The sequence below is a fragment of the Pimephales promelas genome, chromosome 9 (assembly GCF_988280905.1).
Source record: "Pimephales promelas chromosome 9, fPimPro1.hap1.1, whole genome shotgun sequence".
Taxonomy (NCBI): Eukaryota; Metazoa; Chordata; class Actinopteri; order Cypriniformes; family Leuciscidae; genus Pimephales; species Pimephales promelas.
In genome coordinates, this window is record NC_142777.1 from 2127431 (window position 1) to 2149813 (window position 22383).

At 41.9% G+C, this 22383-nt stretch overlaps 2 protein-coding genes across 4 annotated transcripts in view; one reads left to right on the plus strand and one right to left on the minus strand.

Annotated features, from left to right (window-relative positions):
- Window positions 1-76: 76 nt before the first annotated feature.
- On the minus strand, window positions 77-6510 carry cetn2 (centrin 2). Its single transcript, XM_089134672.1, has 5 exons — window positions 6492-6510; window positions 6081-6239; window positions 4822-4950; window positions 4618-4755; window positions 77-962 (listed from the first exon to the last, which is right to left on the minus strand). Exons 1-5 carry the CDS (start codon window positions 6492-6494, stop codon window positions 873-875), a joined length of 519 nt encoding a protein of 172 aa, XP_088990798.1. The 5' UTR covers window positions 6495-6510; the 3' UTR covers window positions 77-872.
- Window positions 6511-7357: 847 nt separating this feature from the next.
- Window positions 7358-22383, plus strand: part of nsdhl (NAD(P) dependent 3-beta-hydroxysteroid dehydrogenase NSDHL) — a 28200-nt gene continuing 13174 nt past the window's right edge. The window contains exons 1-7 of one of the 3 annotated variants that reach the window (XM_039653903.2): window positions 7359-7463; window positions 7692-7743; window positions 9071-9232; window positions 12009-12155; window positions 12608-12736; window positions 13825-13967; window positions 18311-18413. In XM_039653903.2, coding sequence (XP_039509837.2) covers window positions 7723-7743; window positions 9071-9232; window positions 12009-12155; window positions 12608-12736; window positions 13825-13967; window positions 18311-18413 — 705 coding nt within the window. In that variant the 5' untranslated portion in view covers window positions 7359-7463; window positions 7692-7722. Of the gene's footprint in view, window positions 7464-7483; window positions 7557-7691; window positions 7744-9070; window positions 9233-12008; window positions 12156-12607; window positions 12737-13824; window positions 13968-18310; window positions 18414-22383 lie in introns of those variants that run through there. The other 2 variants (XM_039653904.2, XM_039653905.2) reach the window with 2 other exon arrangements.

Sequence of the window (22383 nt, forward strand, 5' to 3'; positions counted from 1 at the left end):
TTTTGTAACATTGATCAAAAATAAAATACTCAATAATTAAAACCTGGGCAAGGAAATAAATTGACAGAAGTCATCACCAGCTTAAAACAAGTTATTTTATTTTAAATAATACTTAGATAGCATCTCAAATACACTTAAATACAAAACATATGAAACCGAATTTAAAGCTGCAGTAAAGTGGTGTGTGTGTGATGTCCCTGAAAGCACACAGAACATCATCATTCAACACGTCGAGATCGTTTAATCAGTGATGTATACTTCCTCAAGGCAGAAACGTAAATGTAAAGTAGGCCTATATATATGAGTGAATGTGAAAAAAAAACACTACTAACGTTTTAATTTGCAACGTTTACATGGCCACCTTTAATTTCCGATTGATGAATCCGAACATAGTTTTTACATGAACGCTAATAAATGATTGGGTTGACGTGTGATTTATGTAAGACAATCTTTTGACACGTTCGTTTCCCACTTAATATCGATCTATTCTGAGCCGAAGCGTTAAACAATTTTTAAACGAAATAAAAATGCTCTTATAGTAACTCCAAAACTTCAACAAGCTTTATTTTTAATGCAAAATGTATTTTTTATATCTATTCCGAAACATAAGATTCGCTCATATAATGACAGATTGACAAATTTGAGTCGTTGTATGACTCACTCGATCACTACAACCTCTGTTGTGTGTATATCTTTCCCGATATGATTTAAGACTATAGAGTGTAAACAGCTGACGTTTGGCAAACCCTCACGGATCGGATCGGATCGCCGGGGTCGAGAGGCATCGAGGTTTTGGAATGATTAAAACAGTGACGTTGAATATGTTTACATTGAAAGGGTTTCTTGTCCGAATCCTGTGCTTCCGGTGACATTCAGTACAAACTTGTTTTCTTCATGATGCGAAGAAACTCCTGCTGGTTAACTTCTCCATCTCCATCTCTGTCGGCTTCATTAATCATTTCCTGAAGACAGCAGAACATTAATGACTCGCAGTGACATCATCTGTCACGGATCACGCACAGGTGTGCTTTAGGGATGCTCATTTCGGTTAATTTTCAGCTTGTTGTCCCGAGTATTCACCGTTAACTGATTATAGCCTATTGAGTTAAATAAAAATAAAATTGACGAGTGTCTGTGACGCGTTAAAAATACAAACAAATTTTTTCACATGTTTATTTTAACGTGCAAACAGCAGAACAGATTAACAACAGAACCCGGATCCACATCAAATGTTCACGCAATTGACAGTGACGACAGAGAAAGCGGAATAGAATATAAATAAAAAACATAAAATAGGCCTACACTCATTTTTTTTCAACTTGAATAATGAAGAAATTAAGATGACAAAAATAAATCACTGAATCAATTTGAAGCTTTGAAAAAAACGCCATTTTTTTTCCCTCCAGACTAAGTTTTTTAGTCAAATATATATAAATAGCAGGCTATCCTCAATCCACACATTGTCCAGTTTTTATTTAGAAAACTAACGTCACCATAATGTGGGGTTAGTCTGGAGCGCAGCCGTATGAGTTCGATCATAGACTGTAAAAAAGATGGATGCCCCTTCGAAACTGTGTTTATTACCTATACTGGGACCAGCCACCGGGGGATGATCGAGACTCTGGGTTTATGAGCTATACTGGGACCAGCCACCGGGGGGCGATCGAGACTCAGGGTTTATGAGCTATACTGGGACCAGCCACCGGGGGGCGATCGAGACTCTGGGTTTATGACCTATACTGGGACCAGCCACAGGGGGACGATCGAGACTCTGGGTTTATGAGCTATACTGGGACCAGCCACCGGGGGGACGATCGAGACTCTGGGTTTATGAGCTATACTGGGACCGGCCACCGGTGGGCGATCGAGATTCTGGGTTTATGAGCTATACTGGGACCAGCCACAGGGGGACGATCGAGACTCGGGGTTTATGACCTATACTGGGACCAGCCACCGGGAGGCGATCGAGACTCTGGGTTTATGAGCTATACTGGGACCAGCAACCGGGGGACGATCGAGACTCTGGGTTTATGAGCTATACTGGGACCAGCCACCGGGGGACGATCGAGACTCTGGGTTTATGAGCTATTCTGGGACCAGCCACCGGTGGGCGATCAAGACTCTGGGTTTATGAGCTATACTGGGACCAGCCACCGGGGGACGATCGAGACTCTGGGTTTATGAGCTATACTGGGACCAGCCACCGGGGGACGATCGAGACTCTGGGTTATGAGCTATACTGGGACCAGCCACCGGTGGGCGATCAAGACTCTGGGTTTATGAGCTATACTGGGACCAGCCACCGGGGGACGATCGAGACTCTGGGTTTATGAGCTATACTGGGACTAGCCACCGGTGGGCGATCGAGACTCTGGGTTTATGAGCTATACTGGGACTAGCCACCGGTGGGCGATCAAGACTCTGGGTTTATGAGCTATACTGGGACCAGCCACCGGGGGACGATCGAGACTCTGGGATTATGAGCTATACTGGGACCAGCCACCGGTGGGCGATCGAGACTCGGGGTTTATGAGCTATACTGGGACCAGCCACCGGGGGACGATCGAGACTCTGGGTTTATGAGCTATACTGGGACCAGCCACCGGGGGACGATCGAGAATCTGGGTTTATGAGCTATACTGGGACCAGCCACTGGTGGGCGATCAAGACTCTGGGTTTATGAGCTATACTGGGACCAGCCACCAGGGGGGCGATCGAGACTCTGGGTTTATGAGCTATACTGGGACCAGCCACCGGTGGGCGATCGAGACTCGGGGTTTATGAGCTATACTGGGACCAGCCACCGGGGGACGATCGAGACTCTGGGTATATGAGCTATACTGGGACCAGCCACCGGTGGGCGATCGAGACTCTGGGTTTATGAGCTATACTGGGACCAGCCACCGGGGGACGATCGAGACTCGGGGTTTATGAGCTATACTGGGACCAGCCACCGGGGGACGATCGAGACTCGGGGTTTATGAGCTATACTGGGACCAGCCACCGGTGGGCGATCGAGACTCGGGGTTTATGAGCTATACTGGGACCAGCCACCGGGGGACGATCGAGACTCTGGGTATATGAGCTATACTGGGACCAGCCACCGGTGGGCGATCGAGACTCGGGGTTTATGAGCTATACTGGGACCAGCCACCGAGGGACGATCGAGACTCTGGGTTTATGAGCTATACTGGGACCAGCCACCGGGGGGCGATCGAGACTCGGGGTTTATGAGCTATACTGGGACCAGCCACCGGGGGGCGATCGAGACTCTGGGTTTATGACCTATACTGGGACCAGCCACAGGGGGGCGATTGAGACTCTGGGTTATGAGCTATACTGGGACCAGCCACCGGGGGGCGATCGAGACTCTGGGTTTATGACCTATACTGGGACCAGCCACAGGGGGGCGATTGAGACTCTGGGTTATGAGCTATACTGGGACCAGCCACCGGTGGGCGATCAAGACTCTGGGTTTATGAGCTATACTGGGACCAGCCACCGGGGGACGATCGAGACTCTGGGTTTATGACCTATACTGGGACCAGCCACAGGGGGGCGATCGAGACTCTGGGTTTATGACCTATACTGAGACCAGCCACCGGGGGGCGATCGAGACTCTGGGTTTATGAGCTATACTGGGACCAGCCACCGGGGGGCGATCGAGACTCTGGGTTTATGAGCTATACTGGGACCAGCCACCGGGGGGCGATCGAGACTCTGGGTTTATGAGCTATACTGGGACCAGCCACCGAGGGACGATCGAGACTCTGGGTTTATGAGCTATACTGGGACCAGCCACCGGGGGGCGATCGAGACTCTGGGTTTATGAGCTATACTGGGACCAGCCACCGAGGGACGATCGAGACTCTGGGTTTATGAGCTATACTGGGACCGGCCACAGGGGGGCGATCGAGACTCTGGGTTTATGAGCTATACTGGGACCAGCCACAGGGGGGCGATCAAGACTCTGGGTTTATGAGCTATACTGGGACCAGCCACCGGGGGGTGATCAAGACTCTGGGTTTATGAGCTATTCTGGGACCAGCCACCGGGGGGCGATCAAGACTCTGCGTTTATGAGCTATACTGGGACCAGCCACCGGGGGGCGATCGAGACTCTGGGTTTATGACCTATACTGGGACCAGCCACAGGGGGGCGATCGAGACTCTGGGTTTATGACCTATACTGGGACCAGCCACAGGGGGGCGATCGAGACTCTGGGTTTATGAGCTATACTGGGACCAGCCTCCGGGGGACGATCGAGACTCTGGGTTTACGAGTTAAACTGGGACCAGCCACCTTTGGCTTCACTTTTCTTCACTTCACCCGCGGGGAAAACACATGATCCGATGGCACAGATGTCCCGGGAGCACAGGGATTTTCATTTGCTTGTGGATGTTAGCTTCGCTAGTGAAATTGCCGTGTACTTGTAACTACTGCTGTATTTTAATATTAGCATATTTTGCAAGTAACTTTGTCGCCCTTTCTGTCGAAATGGTTTAACTGATAATATTAACGTTTAACTGATCGGTCAAAATTAAAAATTTTACTTTCGGTTAATGGTTAAACGTCGATATGAGCATCCCTGGTGTGTGTGTGTGTGTGTGTGTGTACCTGCAGCTCTTCGTCCGTCAGGTTTTCGCCGAGCTCTTTGGCCACTCTCTTTAGATTCCGGAAAGATATTTTTCCAGTCTCGTCGTCGTCAAACAGCCGGAAAGCCTTCAGGATTTCTTCTTTAGAGTCCTTGTCGGCCTAGAGATTTCCCAAACAGCAGTTTGAGTTTTCTTTAGGGAATAACCTATTTAAGAAAGACCTTACCATTTTTTGGTTCATCACTGCCATGAAATCACTGAACGAGATCTTCCCGGTCGCTTCCTTATCAACCTCTGCAATCATTTTCTTGATCTCCTCCTTTTTAGGCTCGAATCCCAGCGCTCTCATGGCCACCTGGAGTAGAGATTTGAACATGAATATATACATAATCTCGGTATTACATACATAAAAGTCTACATTACATACATAGTCTCCAATCCCATCTCCCTCGTGTTCGTCCATCCTCGGGATGCGGCTGTTCTTTTCTACACCAAACACTTATGCTTGACTGGTTTGCACCCAGTGGGATTTATTTTATTTTATAGAAAGATTAAAAATATGAAAGCAAGGTAAAATACGGGATAATCCCGGGAAAAAAACGGGAGGGTTGACGGGTATGATACGGCATATAGAGACAGTCTGGCGGCATTGGTGAAAATTACGACATTTTTGTGTTATTAGTCATATATTTTTTGTTTCATTTTTTTTTTCATCAAAAAGTTCCAAGTTCTATATGTCGTGTCCACACATCTTACTTTTCATTTATTTTTTGATTATCATTTATACAAATAAAAAAGTATTTTTCAAAAAAAATTAAAATGAGATTTATTTTTAATGCAAAATCTATTTTTTATTTTGAAACATAAGATTCCTTCATATAAATAAAGATATTGAACAAAATATAGTCATTGTATGACTCACTCAATCACTAAAACCTCTGTTATGTTTACATCTTCTTTACGGATATGATTTGAGACTATAGAGTGTAAACAGCTGACGTTTGGCTATTTGACATCATATACTATTGAAAATTATTACATTTTGTATTTGTTTCACTAGTTTACATTTTTTGTCATTTTTTAATGTTGTTTTGATTGATGTCATCATCATAATATTTCTAAATTCATCTTTGTAATCTTGAATCAGAATATCTCTCTCTCGCATCTCTCCTCTTCCCTGATGACGAGGGCGGGGCTAACCTGTCACTCACATGAGATCCACCAATAGCAAACCACAACCATCCAATCAATCCCCCTCAGACACAAACATTTGTTCTTTTTCCTGAAGCCTTTCACTCAGATATACGTCACAATAGAGAAGAAAACACAGGTGCAAGTTTTGTTTCATGCCGAATTTAAAAGAAATCATAATATTCCCCCTCTGAATAGAGATACCCCACTAAATAGAGACAATGCAACTCTGGGATGTAAACTGCTTAAGCTGTGTTCATGTTTTTCATAAATGCATGGCATTATATCCCTTACCTTTAACTCCTTCACCTCGATATACCCAGAGCCATCAGTGTCGAAGAGCTCGAACGCCTCTCGGACCTCCTGCCTCTGCTCCTCTGTCAGCTCAGGCTTTGGGTTGGCTTTCTTACGGGGGGCTATGGCACCCAGAGAGGGTCTTTTGGGACTAGTGGCCTAGTTGTATAGAATAGAATAGAACCTCAATTAAAACAGGACCAGTGTAGTACAGTGCACATTACAATACAGTTGAATACAAGACACAGACTGTAAACATAAAAAAGACAGTGCACATAAGAGATAATACAGGTTAGATAGAATAAGATGGTTAGGTGAAAAAAATAAAAGATTAAGAATAATATAAGATTCTCTGCTTTTAGATTAGACTAGCATTTAATTAGCAGTGATTGTAGATTCTCTCTTAAATACCATGACAATTTTCTCTGTATTTTTTTTTCACGATGAAAAATAAAGACCAGTGGCAATAATAAGCAACACACGTATGTCACACAAACCTGAAGGAGGACATGTTTACATACTAATGGCAATTAAACGGATACACTAAAAGGGGGTGACACTACTTTGATAAATCACAAAGATAAATACACAGATTGCGACAGTTGCATTCGTCGTGACTCACCATCTTCACCGAGAGGAGAAAAATATAACCTCACTATGGTGAAGGCTTGGTTTATGAATATTAACTACGTTCCGTGACGTTTGGTCTGTAGGCTCAAATGATTGGCTGAAACTAGGAAGACGTTGGCAAGTGGGCGGAAATCTTGACACGTCATGAATAATAATTAGGAAGCTGCAAGAAGCAGCATCCACACCATAGACTGTAAAAAATGATCCACACAGCCTAAATAATCAAGTCTACTCGCCATAGTAAGATTCGTAATATTCGTACAAAAGCATCTTATCCAGATTATAGCGCGTCTATATTCTTCTTTTATTCCATAACTTGGGGGATTTATAAAGTTAACCTATTTTGCTTTTTAATTCATAAGCGCGCGCACACCCCGATTTTTTTACCGCACTGATTTCTGATTGGCTCAGATTTACTGGTCTTGTTATTTGTATAATCTCATAAAGTATTTTGTAAACAAATAAACAAACGCGCTAAATTAAATTAAATTAAATGTTCCCATAATATACAAATAATAAAAAAAACACATATAAGAACTTTCAATGATGTAATAAGGAGGTAAAACTGTTCTTTTTACTGATTGGGTGGCGCAGTGGCGCTCTTTGACGTAACGCTTCTCTCATTGGTTAAACTCACACGTTAGGCTGATTCCTGATAGTTGGCTCGACCAATCAGATGTTCCTCCGCTCTCTGCTCATACGGCTCGTCGTGTTTCCCTCATTACAGCTGTAACTCGAGTGTCAGTTGAACAGGTGAGTGCTGCTATTGCTAACTGTAACTTTACAGAACTAGAACAACAAACTATATATTGTATTCTGGGCTTCGAGGATAATTAGTTTGTAAAAGTAAGTTTGGTTGTAGCGAACTGTTCTTTGAGAGTTAAACCTAAAATAGTATAAAGTGTGCAGTAAATGGTTATCCAGCGTGTGACATAGTTTTAAAGAAGTAATTAGACAGTGTATGTGTGTATTGTCCTGTAGACCGCCGTCCGGAGAGCTGAGAGAAACACTCATGGCAACTCGTATCAGACCGGTGAGTGTATGAACACATGAAACACCTCACTATCACCTCATCAAGTCACCTGTAATGTCTAATACAGCTTTACAGTGATTCAATGAGTTAATTTCCTCTGTAGTGTGATTGTTCGACTGAAGTCAGTTCAGTGTTGATTCAGTTCTGTTGTAAAGATTATCAATTATTACTTTATCTATACAGCAACCTATACAGCAGAAAACATCCCTCACTGCAGTAAAATCAGTAATATTGTTGATTAATAAGTCCATATAAATCCTATAACACGTGATGTTCCTAGTTAAAAATGACCGGCCTGGAAATAATTGTTTATAAATCTCTCTTTATACCACCAAATATTGCCTTCAATCTTTAGGTTTTGTATTTATTTTTTAACTGACTGTTTTTTTAATTGACTGATGGATCCCATTGATCTGAGCCTCACTGTTTTGAGGATAAAGTTCTTAAATTATTGAAAAAATAAATCCTGTAATACTCAAAACTAAAAATTGTGTGTGTGTGCATAATAACAGAAAAAAGGTGTAGGCTATAGCCTTTGCTTATTATGTCTACCATTTATACAGAATTATCTAATGAGCGTTACTTTTCTCTCTGGATTTGATTCATACAAAATAAATATAAGACAATTTCCAAAATGTGCATTCATGATTACAAAGGTACACATTTCAGAAATTATTACAATAGTTTAAATATTACATACACATTTTGAATTTTACATGTTGAATTTACAGAGTGAAATGCACAATTCATTTCTTATCACAAATATTACATAAGTTGGAATCCATATCTATTCTTTTGTATTAGTTCTTGTCCTTTTTGAAACGCATACATTCCTCTTAGTTTATACCGACTTTCTCATATTTTGACACGTGAATCACACATGAATTATGTTGAATATCTGTTAAATTGAACTCCACAATTAGATAATACCAGTTTAGCTCAACCAGTGACCAAGCAATGCTTCATGTTGTTCAGTGTGTGTGTAAAAAGAGCAGAAAACACACTTCAGCTGAACATCATCAGCTCAAAGTGTTTTTACTGGCAGTCTCTGTATGAAGAGTTTATGGGTGTAGTTTACTTCATTCTGCTCTCACTTACATAAATGAACTCATAAATGAACGTGTCGTGATCACACACATCTGGTGTCTGAATAATGTTTTGAATATATGACCATCATGGATTCCGTTCACTTTTATTTATTTATTGTTTGTGTTTATTACTTTGTGTTTAATCTGTGTTAATTGTTCAACATTGTGGTTTATGGAGATTGCCGGCGAGTGGCAGTAAGTCCCTCTGTTTCTGAGGCTGTGTTGGTTCTCGTCCGCAGAGCAGCAAGCGCTGTGCTGTCATCGGGGGCTCGGGGTTTCTGGGCCGGCACCTCGTGGAGCGGTTAGTGGACCGCGGATACACCGTGAGTGTGTTCGACATCAGACAGGCCTATGAGCTTCCGGGAGTGACGTTTCACCAAGGAGACTTGTGTGACAAACAGGTGAGCATCGTTCAGTGTCAGTAAGTGACACCACACACACACACACACTTTCGCACCGGAGAAACCTTTTTAAAGTTCCTGAAACTGTTGGTGAAAGTTCCCGTTGTTGGGCATGTTCGCTGGTGCTCCAGAGTCGGTCTGAACCAGCTGGACGTTGAGGAGCAAGCCGTCTGTGTTGTGCTGGAGGCAGGAGTGTTTCGGTGTTATCAGACTCATGTCGTCAGCTGCAGTGCCAGCGCATAGGCTATATATAAAGGAGAGAGGCTCGGGAGCGCACATGCACGTCACGTCCGATGGATCTCACAGAAAATCCGACCCGGAGACTTCACATAGAAATAGGAATACTGGCCTTCAGAGGAAATAGCAAAACCCGACAAGTGGATCATTGTAATGTGTGATGGGCAATAAAAAAAAATCATTCAGTTTAGACGAAAAGTTACATATAGCCAGTGTTGTAGTACTCGAGACTCGGACTCGTCTCGGACTCGGTCTCGAGACCATATTTTAATGGTCTTGGTCTTGTCATGGACTCGTGTGCATTTGGACTCGGAATTGACTCGGACTCGAACATTTTTTTTTTTAGGACTCGGACTTATTCCCGAGTCCACTCGAGTTCAATTCAAAATATTTTTCATGATTATTAATGTATGTTAATTAGGGCTGTCGCGGTAACCGCAATATTGTAGTACCGCGCTTCTGACAAGACAACCGCAGAGGATTGCGCGTAACCGCAGCAACCGCGATATTCACGTTTTTTTTTTTTTTTATAAGGCTATACCCTTCTTGTTTTGAACGTAATGCATGTGTATTGAATGTTAAACCAGTTCATAATGATAACAAGACTGTTTATCATGGTGATGTGTAGCCTACAGGCTTCACACAGATAGTGAATGAGAGAGATCGGCAGAGCGCGTGCAATTACCTCTGTCTTTGAAGTCGTGAAAAGCTTGTCGTGTCAAAGGGAAGCGAAATATTTGTTGCATCATCATTTTAACGTTCTCTTCACGGGTATTTTCCCATAAATGCGCGTCAGCAGCAGCGCTGTTCAACATCCCACAGCACAAGGAAGCCGAAATAAAATCAGTGAGTCACGCATTGAATCAATGGGTCTCTAATAAGTGAAGCATCAGCTTCAGCGTTGCCCATGCGACGCATTGCTGCTCAGCTGAGCCTTGAAAAGTTTAACATCAATGTTAGAAATAATTAACATATTGTTTCTTTACATCTCTTATAATGAATCAGCTTTTTTAAACGTGTTCGTTGAATGAACGGTTCAATGACTCGCTCAAAGTCCGTTGTCATAACAATATGCGCGCTGAGTGAAAGTTTTTCAATGCGCATATACTGTAGACGCTGTTTAGTTTGGGTAACAATGCTTACTGAAAATGTCCTCGTTTTTGTCCACATCGTAAACTTTATTTATATAGCAACAAAAACATATAAATTAAATAAATAAATGGCGGTAATACCGCATATCGCGCTATTGAGCCACTCAATATTACCGCAAGGGAAATTCCATAACCGCGACAGCCCTAAAAAATATTTCTTTAAATTGATTGACACATCCAGTGATTTTCTAGTGCGCAACTGCGCATGACAAATTGTAATAAAATTACTTTTAACACCACCTACTATGTGGCCTTTTTACCCTAAACTGATCATATTTTTTAAACTCTAAGTAAATTCAGTAAAAAAAAAAAAAAAAAAAAAGGATTTCTCTAAGTAAATAAAAGTAAATTAGGTAATCAACCCTCACTGGTCTCGGTCTCGACTCGGACTCGACCGTCTCTGGTCTCGGACTCGACTCGGACTCGACTCTCTATGGACTCGGTCTTGACTCGGACTCGACTCTTTCTGGTCTCGGTCTGGACTCGGACTCGAGTGAGGTGGTCTCGACTACAACACTGCATATAGCACCTTTAAAACTTAAAACTGACAAAAACAGCAGACTCAAACCTTTTCTTTTGCATAATTTGAATCTTTATACAATAAATCTTGTGTTAAATGTCGCGAATATCGCGCGTGAAATTCATCCCGGGTGTGAACAGACCTTCACACTGTACATTTTAACTTTAAATTAGGGCTGTGAAAAAATGAATTGCGATTAATCGCATCCAAAATAAAAGTCTGTTTACATAATATATTTGTGTGTGCTGTGTTTATATATAAATACACACACATGCATGTATATATTTAAGAAAATGTTATTCATATATAAAATATTTAGATTTATATAATATAGATTATGTATTTATATAAATATATACAGAATTTAAGCGCAAATAATTCTTAAATATATACATGCATGTGTGTGTATTTATATATACAAAATAATTAAATACAGCACACACAAATATATTATGTAAACACAGACTTTTATTTTGGATGCGATTAATCGCAAATTAATTTTTGCACAGCCCTACTTTAAATATTTAATTTTGTACAAGAAAACAGACCTAATGAATTATTAGGTGTCTCAGGAAATCCCGCTTATTGCGTCGTCAACTGCCAATTTAGGGGACATCGCCCAACCGCACGGCACACGCTAATAACGGTTCATCACTGTCTACTTGTGTACAACAGTTCTGTCTAATACCGCGTTAAACAGATCATACACTGTGAACACGGAGAATGCGAGCGCTGTGAGTTCAGTCGTTCTCAAGTGTGTCGTACGTCACTTCAGAGTTCAGTAAAACGCTCCTACGGTAAACATTAGTTCTCCCGTAGCCTGTGTCCTCTCTCTCTCTCTCAGCTGTTCTCCTCATGTCTCCTCCAGGCTTTGCTGTCGCCTTTGAAGGAAGTGTCTATAGTGTTTCACTGCGCGTCTCCGGCTCCGGGCAGCGACGACCGAGCGCTGTTTCAGAGGGTCAATGTCGACGGCACGCGGACGGTCATACAGGCCTGTCTGGAGGCCGGAGTTCAGGTGTGTGTGTTATAATTCCTACGGGTGTGACAATAAATCATGTCACATCATATCACAATACAAAATTGCAACTATGTATCGTGTGTAGTTCACCCAATATAAAAATTACTGTGCTGTATATATGCACATAGAAAACAGCCAGTTTACATTGCTTTATTTAAATGTACTACATTTTTGATTAAATAAACAGCCTTGGTGAGCAGAAGAGACGTCTTTCCAAACATAAAACCCCAAATCAGCCTAAGTGTAAAGTACATGACTGACTCTGTACATAGTCATTATTTTAATGGTTCTGCAACGTAAGCCGCATCACGCACATGTATTCATTTGGTACATGCAATACTGTTATAATAATATCTCTGTCCACCAAGGGATTTCTAATGGGTTTCTGTGGTAGTTGGCAGCAGTAAGTCTGTTTAATCTGGAATATTCTTCTAAATGATGTTTTACAGAAATTAGTATTGACCAGCAGTGCTAGTGTGGTGTTTGAAGGAACTGACATCAAGAATGGGAAAGAGGATCTTCCTTATGCAAAAAAGCCGATCGATTATTATACAGCGACCAAAATCCAGCAGGAGAAGGTGTGTATGAATCACATCTGAGGCTTTATTCCTCTCTTACTTTACTCAGACCTGTATGAAAGCCTGTTTCCGCCACAGAGTAACAAATAAAAAAGATAATTGCGACTCTTTATCTCACAATTCTGACTTTTTTCTCTCACAATTGCGAGTTTACATCTCACAATTCTGACTTTATCTTAGAAATGGGTGATCTAAAAGTCGCAATTGTGTGTTATAAAGTCCGAATTGTGATATATTTTTAACTTTTTTCCTCAGAATTGCAACTTTATAACACACAATTGGTAGATATAAAGTCAGAATCGCTAGCCTGACTTCGTCATACTCGTATCTAGTAGGGCTGGGTATTGACACAAATTTCACAATTCGATTCGATTTCGATTCACAAGCTTGCAATTCGATTTTGACTTCGATTCAATATTGATTATTTTGGATGTCAGTTGCAATAAATGGTCATTTTTCTCAAGGGAATCAAATCTCCGAACTAATGCTGTAAACTATGGGAGTCTAGTTGTAGCCTATAGGCTTCGTTAGCCTAATATGAAGGTAATAATGAACTGTTTTGTAGCTATACAAACACTTAAATTACACTTTTATTTATTTTTATAATAAGAAGATTATATGAAATATAAACATTTAAATGGTGGCCGTCATAAAAACTTGCCAGATTTATTCAAATATGCATTAAATATTGAAGAACATTAAGATTATAATGCATATGTAATATGGTGTATATATTTAGCAAAATGCTCCTCTCTAGAGTTATTTTTTCAAGCTGACTAACAAGTTTATGTGGGTTTTCTGAGGTAAATATGACATTGATTACAAGCTGTTTAACTGACGTCTTTCCACGGTTGAAACGCTGATTGAGCGAATCAATGTGACATGATACGGATTTCGATAAGTTGTACTCTATGTTTTAACTAGGCGAACTAGGTTTATCTGAGAAATAGTCAAAAAATGTCACAATTAAGTGTTTTATTGTGTGGCGGAAACCAGCTTCTGTAGTATTGATGTTCAGCTCTCCTCTGAAATGAAGTATTTACTTTGACTGGTGTTGGATCCTCATGCTCCGTGTCCTCCGTGTCCAGCTGGTGTTGGAGGCCTGCAGTAAAGAGAAGGGTTTCCTCACCGTCGCCATCCGTCCTCATGGCATCTTCGGGCCCCGGGACCCTCAGCTAGTGCCCATCCTGGTGGATTCGGCCCGCCGGGGAAAGATGAAGTTCATCATCGGGTGAGAGAGAGAGAAGGTTTGGCTGAAAGACTTGATTAAGTTAACTTGATAAATGAGTGAAGATGTTTGACTTTCACTGGACCAGAATGTGTTTCAAAGCACTTGAACGTGTGTGTGGTCATGTCTGAAGGGAACGTGTTTGTGTTTCATTTGATCACCAAACACAAAGAACATTACAAATATCAGTATAAAACTATTGAGAAATGTGTCCTAACTGCATTTAAACTACATTGATTCAAATACCACAGAAAAGAGAGGCTCCTATACGGGTTAGTCCACTAGGTGGCAGAGTCACACCTGAATATGATCTTCACTGTCTGTCAGCATTCTACGGAGGCGTATTGCATTCACTTGAAGAAAAAAAATCTACTCTGTTTTTCTGAATTAATGAGTTAATTTTTCATGAGAAAAAAAAAAAATTCTCAGTTTTTCTGAATTAATGAGTTAATTTTTCATGAGAAAAAAAATTTTTGCTCTGTTTTTCTGAATTAACGAGTTAATTTTTCATGAGAATTTTTTTTTTTTTGCTCTGTTTTTCTGAATTAATGAGTTAATTTTTCATGAGAAAAAAAGTTTTTCTCTGTTTTTCTGAATTAATAAGTTCATTTTTCATGGAATTTTTTTTTTGCTCTGTTTTTCTGAATTAATGACTTAATTTTTCATGAGAAAATATTTTTTTCTCTGTTTTTCTGAATTAATGAGTTAATTTTTTGTGAGACTCATTAATTCAGAAAAACAGAGAAAAACTTTTTTTCTCATGAAAAATTAACTCATTAATTCAGAAAAACAGAGCAAAAAAAAAATTCTCATGAAAAATTAACTTGTTAATTCAGAAAAACAGAGCAAAAAAAAATTTTTTTCTCATGAAAAATTAACTCATTAATTCAGAAAAACAGAGTAGATTTTTTTTCTTCAAGTTAATGCAATACGCCTCTGTAGCATTCGTTTAGACATGACATGTTATATTAGTAAACAACAGGGCTGGGTATTGACAGAAATTTCACAATTTGATTTCTATTCAATATTGGTTATTTTGGATATCAGGTACAACACATGGCAAATGTTCTCAATGAAAACAAATCTCTTAACTAATGCTATAAACTATGGGAGTCAGCGAGCCTAATAGGCTTAATTAGATGACTGTAATATTGAAGGTAAAAGTGAACTGATTTGTATACAAATACTTACTTATTTTTATAATAAAAATTATATGAAATATAAACATTTAAATGTATTAAATATTGAAGATCATTAAAAATGATAATAAATATGTAATGGTGCATAATATGTAGCAAAATACTGTAGAGTTAATTTTTCTAGCTGACTAATGAGTTTATGGTCACTGGATATGGTTTTTCTGAGGTAAATGTGACGTTACATGACGTCTTATACACTGAGTGATTCCAGTTGTGCGCTAACACTCTTTCAGATGCTAATTCATGTGTATTTGTTTTTGAATTTCGTAAGAAAATGGACATAATTCGAAATCTTAGACTGTGTTTCTTACCAATAGTAACAAAGCTCAAAGATTATTGTGATTTAGTGGATGGGATGAGCGCTACGATGCTCCATTCATTCATCAACTGGAAACAGGATGACTAGCCTCATTGATTCTTGGGATTTATGAATTGATATCGTTTCGTAAAACATTAGCCTGGGTTTTCCTCATACTGCCTTTGCGCATCGTGATTTTATTCACGCTAATAGGCAGTCTGGACACCAGGGACCAGATTTTGGCCTCAGTGAAGGGGACCAATCACAGAACGGGGAGGGAGCAGCGAGACGATGACGACGTGTTTGCGACACACCAAAGCTGTTTGTTTATCTCTATGGATCCAATATGGCAGCAGCCGTGGGTGTGTCTATGCTAATAGGGCGGAGTCCTTCAGCAGTCGTGGGCGGGTTTATGTTAATAAGGCAGAGTCCTTCAGCAGTCGTGGGTGGGTTTATGTTAATAGGGCGGAGTCCTTCAGCAGTCGTGGGTGGGTCTATGTTAATAAGGCAGAGTCCTTCAGCAGTCGTGGGCGGGTTTATGTTAATAGGGCGGAGTCCTTCAGCAGTCGTGGGTGGGTCTATGCTAATAGGGTGGAGTCCTTCAGCAGTCGTGGGTGGGTCTATGCTAATAAGGCAGAGTCCTTCAGCAGTCGTGGGTGGGTTTATGTTAATAAGGCAGAGTCCTTCAGCAGTCGTGGGCGGGTCTATGCTAATAGGGTGAAGTCCTTCAGCAGTCGTGGGTGGGTCTATGCTAATAAGGCAGAGTCCTTCAGCAGTCGTGGGTGGGTTTATGTTAATAAGGCAGAGTCCTTCAGCAGTCGTGGGCGGGTCTATGCTAATAGGGTGGAGTCCTTCAGCAGTCGTGGGTGGGTCTATGCTAATAGGGTGGAGTCCTTCAGCAGTCGTGGGTGGGTCTATGCTAATAAGGCAGAGTCCTTCAGCAGTCGTGGGCGGGTTTATGTTAATAAGGCAGAGTCCTTCAGCAGTCGTGGGTGGGTTTATGCTAATAGGGCGGAGTCCTTCAGCAGTCGTGGGCGGGTCTATGCTAATAGGGTGGAGTCCTTCAGCAGTCGTGGGTGGGTCTATGCTAATAGGGTGGAGTCCTTCAGCAGTCGTGGGTGGGTCTATGCTAATAAGGCAGAGTCCTTCAGCAGTCGTGGGCGGGTTTATGTTAATAAGGCAGAGTCCTTCAGCAGTCGTGGGCGGGTTTATGTTAATAAGGCGGAGTCCTTCAGCAGTCGTGGGCGGGTCTATGCTAATAGGGTGGAGTCCTTCAGCAGTCGTGGGTGGGTCTATGCTAATAAGGCAGAGTCCTTCAGCAGTCGTGGGCGGGTTTATGTTAATAAGGCAGAGTCCTTCAGCAGTCGTGGGTGGGTTTATGTTAATAGGGCGGAGTCCTTCAGCAGTCGTGGGTGGGTCTATGTTAATAAGGCAGAGTCCTTCAGCAGTCGTGGGCGGGTTTATGTTAATAAGGCAGAGTCCTTCAGCAGTCGTGGGCGGGTCTATGCTAATAGGGTGGAGTCCTTCAGCAGTCGTGGGCGGGTCTATGCTAATAGGGTGGAGTCCTTCAGCAGTCGTGGGTGGGTCTATGCTAATAAGGCAGAGTCCTTCAGCAGTCGTGGGTGGGTTTATGTTAATAAGGCGGAGTCCTTCAGCAGTCGTGGGCGGGTCTATGCTAATAGGGTGGAGTCCTTCAGCAGTCGTGGGTGGGTCTATGCTAATAAGGCAGAGTCCTTCAGCAGTCGTGGGTGGGTTTATGTTAATAAGGCAGAGTCCTTCAGCAGTCGTGGGCGGGTTTATGTTAATAGGGCGGAGTCCTTCAGCAGTCGTGGGTGGGTCTATGCTAATAGGGTGGAGTCCTTCAGCAGTCGTGGGTGGGTCTATGCTAATAAGGCAGAGTCCTTCAGCAGTCGTGGGTGGGTCTATGCTAATAAGGCAGAGTCCTTCAGCAGTCGTGGGTGGGTTTATGTTAATAAGGCGGAGTCCTTCAGCAGTCGTGGGCGGGTCTATGCTAATAGGGTGGAGTCCTTCAGCAGTCGTGGGTGGGTCTATGCTAATAAGGCAGAGTCCTTCAGCAGTCGTGGGTGGGTTTATGTTAATAAGGCAGAGTCCATCAGCAGTCGTGGGCGGGTTTATGTTAATAAGGCAGAGTCCTTCAGCAGTCGTGGGCGGGTCTATGCTAATAGGGCGGAGTCCGTCAGCAGTCGTGGGTGTGTCTATGCTAATAGGGTGGAGTCCTTCAGCAGTCGTGGGCGGGTCTATGCTAATAGGGCGGAGTCCGTCAGCAGTCGTGGGTGTGTCTATGCTAATAGGGTGGAGTCCTTCAGCAGTCGTGGGTGGGTCTATGCTAATAAGGCAGAGTCCTTCAGCAGTCGTGGGCGGGTCTATGCTAATAGGGACTCGCCCAGTCGTGGGCGGGTCTATGCCACGACTGCTGTCCGTCAGCAGTCGTGGGCGGGTCTATGCTAAATCTATGCCTTATTCATCAGACGATGAATAAGGGTCTTATCAAGTGAAACAATGGTTTAGTTAGGGTGTTTGTGTACACACTGCCGACACATTTATGTTCAAATACCATGTAAAAGTGAGTTTTGTATAATAGGTCACTGTGGTCACATAAAAATAAATGTAATGTGGCGTGACGGGTCGCTGTAGTGCCTCAGTTAAGGTGAAGCACCTGTGAACCGTTCATCTCTTCCGCTTTACAGTTTGAAATAAACATGAATAAACATCAGAAGGAATGTACGCTACATTGAGTTTTCATGTCGATGAATCATGTTGATGTGATGGTGGACATCATGTGATAAACCAGTGCTATCTGAATCTGATTTGCTCTTTCTGTGATGCAGAGACGGATCCAATCTTGTGGACTTCACCTATGTGGAGAATGTGGTTCATGGGCATATCTTAGCCGCTGAACACCTCAAGGCTGACTCTCCGCTCTGCGCTCAGGTATGTGAACGAGACGCCGAAGGAGTGTTTCTAGATGCGCTCTCTTAGATCAAGTCCCACGTGTGCGTGCGTGTGTGTGTGTTTACTGTGTAAACATCCCGCATTACTGATTCATAAAGTTTTGACTATCATTTCCAGGGAAATGCAGTGATAACAAACTCTCATAGGGGTTTCAGTCATTCATTAAGATGGTCAATAAACCTTTTAAATGCATATTTTTTGCACAACCTGAGAGACCTTGAGTTTTGTCATGAGATTGTCCAGTCATGGAAAACGAGAATTTCCTAGATGCTCTGGAAAACAAACATGGTGTGTTTTTATTTTTAGTGTGATGTCTTTTTTTTGTTTGTAAGATACGGATTAGCTGTCTTTAACCTCTAAAGCCCTATTTGGATGGGACTAGTTTAACATGTTACAGGTAAAGTCATTAGGCCTAAAAAAAAAAAAAGTTTGGTTCCGGTTGGTTGTCAGTTGAGGTCATGGGTCGGTAGGGAATTTTTTTTTTTTTTTTTTTTTTTTTTTTTTTTCAGTGGCAGCAAGGGATGGGTAGGAAATTCAAGGGATAGTTCACAAAATTATTTTTGATATGTTTTAGCTTACCTCAAGGGATAGATGTAGGTGTTTTTGTTTCTGCAGTATTTTCAATTTTGATATTTTTTGGTCAAAACTAAAAATATCAAAGTGAACTATCCCCTCAAGCCTTTTCACGTGCTTGTCCTCCAGACAAGTAAGTAAATCTGTCAATCACTTGTCTGAGTAAAAAGTTGCTTGTCCGAATTTTTTAAATTTATTTATTTTTTATTCTGAAGCAATATTCTCATCAGTGTTCAATCAGCTTTGATATTTAAAAAGGCATATTGTAATATCTGCACCTTTAAGAGCATCTCCTCCACCAATATTATTAAATGCCCTATAGTGTCTTATTATTCTAAATAATTGAATTTATTGATCAAATTTAGGAATTTAAAATGAAAGATGAAGCACTGTTACCCTAGGTAGGGCTGATCAAATTAAATCATTTACAATGAAAAATTACAATTTCATAAAATAATGTTATGAAATTGATTTAAATGTGCAAATAAGAAATATTGGAAAGAATTATACTAGGCTACTTATAAACATAACACTAAACTGCCAATAGGTGGCGGCAGGCGGCCGTATTAATGAGTGAGTTATTGATTCATTAATTCAAACGATTCGTTCAAACGGTTGATTCATTCAAGAATGAGACAGATGTTGATGTTTATGAATGGGTCATTGAATCTTTGACTCAACCGATTCGTTCAAAATGCTGAATCATTCAGTAATGAAAACAGGATGAGTTCCTGTGAGATGCGTCGTGGTTCTGCTGTGACTTTTCTTTGGAACTATTTTCGCTGCTGAAATGGAACAAAAACACCCAATAAACAGTAAGTGACTTAATCTTAACTGTTTATTGAACTGTTGTAGGAAATCAATGTCACTTTTTCAATCGTGATGGTATTCAGGAAAAATAATTGAGGCTGCTTAGTGCTTAACATATGTTAAAATATAAAAACTCCACATTTAGATTTTTTATAGGCAGAGTATGTTGTTAACTGTGTGTGTGTGTGTGTGTGTGTGTGTGTGTGTGTGTGTGTGTGTGTGTGTGTGTGTGTGTGTGTGTGTGTGTGTGTGTGTGTGCTCCGCTCATGTGTGTAGATTTCTCTGCGCGAGCGTCAACAGCGCAAATTTACCATCAGTAATACAGTAGCTGCTGCCTGCTACATTTATTATCCACAATCGATCGCAACTTGCAATAAATGTAATAAAATCAGAATCATTCTCTCGGTTTAGTGATTCCCTAGTTATTTTTAGGGCCCGAGCACTAACAGTGCGAGGACCCTATTGAAACTGTTAGGATTATTTTTTTTTTTCTTTTTTCTGCAAAGTAAGTGCCATTTTCGGGGCCACAACATGCTCAAAAACTCACCAAATTTGGCACGCATGTCAGGACTGGTGAAAAATTTCGTATTTTGTGGGTTTCGCGGATGGGCGGGGCAAAATGGCACGATAGCGCCACCTAGAAAATTGGAAAAAATTAGCCCCTCGTCCACGTTCAACCTACATGCACGAAATTTGGTGGGGACGTGTATCATATCAAGACGCACAAAAAAGCCTCAAGAACCCATACCCTAAACTCGACAGGATGTCCGCCATTTTGAATTTGGCGGCCATTTTTGGACGATTTACAGACTCCGTACTTTAACGAACTCCTCCTAGGGATTTAGTCGGATGGACTTAAAATTTCTGCTGTGCCTTCTAAAGGCATTGACGATGTAAAGTTGTGCTATCTGCGCGTTTTCGTCGATGGGCGTGTCTGTGGCGTCGAAGATTCGCCATGAAACAGGAAGTTGTAATAACTTGGCTGTAAATGCCCAGACCTGCACGAAATTTTACACATTTGACTAGAGTCCCGCCCTGAACAAATCTACATGCCGACATTCACCCTAAGTCATAGCGCCACCTGCTGGCAACAGGAAGTGACCTGTAACGTAGCAGCCCCCGCCATATGTTTGACCGACATGTACGAAATTTCTGTGGTACATCTACCATGACCAGACGTACAAAAAAGCCTCAAGAACCCATACCCTAAACTCGACAGGAAGTCCGCCATTTTGAATTTGGCGACCGATTTGGGACGATTTACACACTCCGTACCTTAACGAACTCCTCCTAGGGAATTAGTCGGATCAACTTCAAATTTCTGCTGTACCTTCTAAAGGCATTGAAGATGTAAAGTTGTGCTATCTGCGTGTTTTCGTCGATGGGCGTGTCCGTGGCGTCAATGATTCGCCATGAAACAGGAAGTTGTTGTAACTTGGCTGTAAATGCCCAGATCTGCACGAAATTTTACACATTTGACAAGAGTCCCACCCTGAACATATCTACATGCCGACATTCACCCACAGTCATAGCGCCACCTAGTGGCAACAGGAAGTGACCTTAAACGAAGCAGCCCCCGCCGCTTGTTTGACCGACATGTACGAAACTTCTGTGGTACATCTACTATGACCAGACGCACAAAACAGCCTCTTGGAGCGATGCCCTAAACTTGACAGGAAGTCCACCATTTTGAATTTGGAGGCCATTTTTGGACGATTTACACACTCCGTACTTTAACGAACTCCTCCTAGGGATTTAGTCGGACCGACTTCACATTTCTGCTGTGCCTTCTAAAGGCATTGACGATGTAAAGTTGTGCTATTTGCGCATTTTCGTCGATTGGCGTGTCCGAAGCGTTGATGATTCGCCATGAAACAGGAAGTTGTAGTAACTTGGCTGTAAATGCCCAGATCTGCACGAAATTTTACATATTTGACAAGAGTCCCACCCTGAACAAATCTACATGCCGACATTCACCCACAGTCATAGCGCCACCTGCTGGCAACAGGAAGTGGCCTTTAACAAAGCAGCCCCCGCCGCATGTTTGACCGACATGTAAGAAATTTCTGTGGTACATCTACCATGACCAGACGCACAGAAAAGTCTCCTGGAGCGATGCCTTAAACTCAACAGGAAGTCGGCCATTTCTAATTTTACCGCCATTTTTTGATGATTTACTCATTACGTACTTTAACTAACTCCTCCTAGGGCTTTAGTCGGATCGACTTCACATTTCTGCTGTGCCTTCTAAAGGCATTGACGATGTAAAGTTGTGCTATCTGCGGGTTTTCGTCGATGGGCGTGTCCGTGGCGTCGATGATTCGCCTTGAAACAGGAAGTTGTAGTAACTTGACTGTAAAAGCCCAGATATGCATGAAATTTTACACCTTTGACGAGAGTCCCACCCTGAACAAATCTACATTCCGACATTCACCCACAGTCATAGTGCCACCTGCTGGCAACAGGAAGTGACCTTTAACGAAGCAGCGTAGTAAATACACAGCCGCACTGGCTGAGCTGCAGAAAATGCAACGCGGCCGCCTCAGACCCCGACGTGCTACAGGTG

What these genes read in the sequence shown, in the direction of transcription:
- cetn2 (XM_089134672.1), bottom strand. An exon ending in TCGAGGTGAAGGAGTTAAAG is followed by an intron (nt 4,951 to 6,080) that starts GTAAGGGATATA and finishes TCTCTACTCCAG; the next exon opens with GTGGCCATGAGAGCGCTGGG. An exon ending in TGACGGACGAAGAGCTGCAG is followed by an intron (nt 963 to 4,617) that starts GTACACACACAC and finishes TGCTGTCTTCAG; the next exon opens with GAAATGATTAATGAAGCCGA.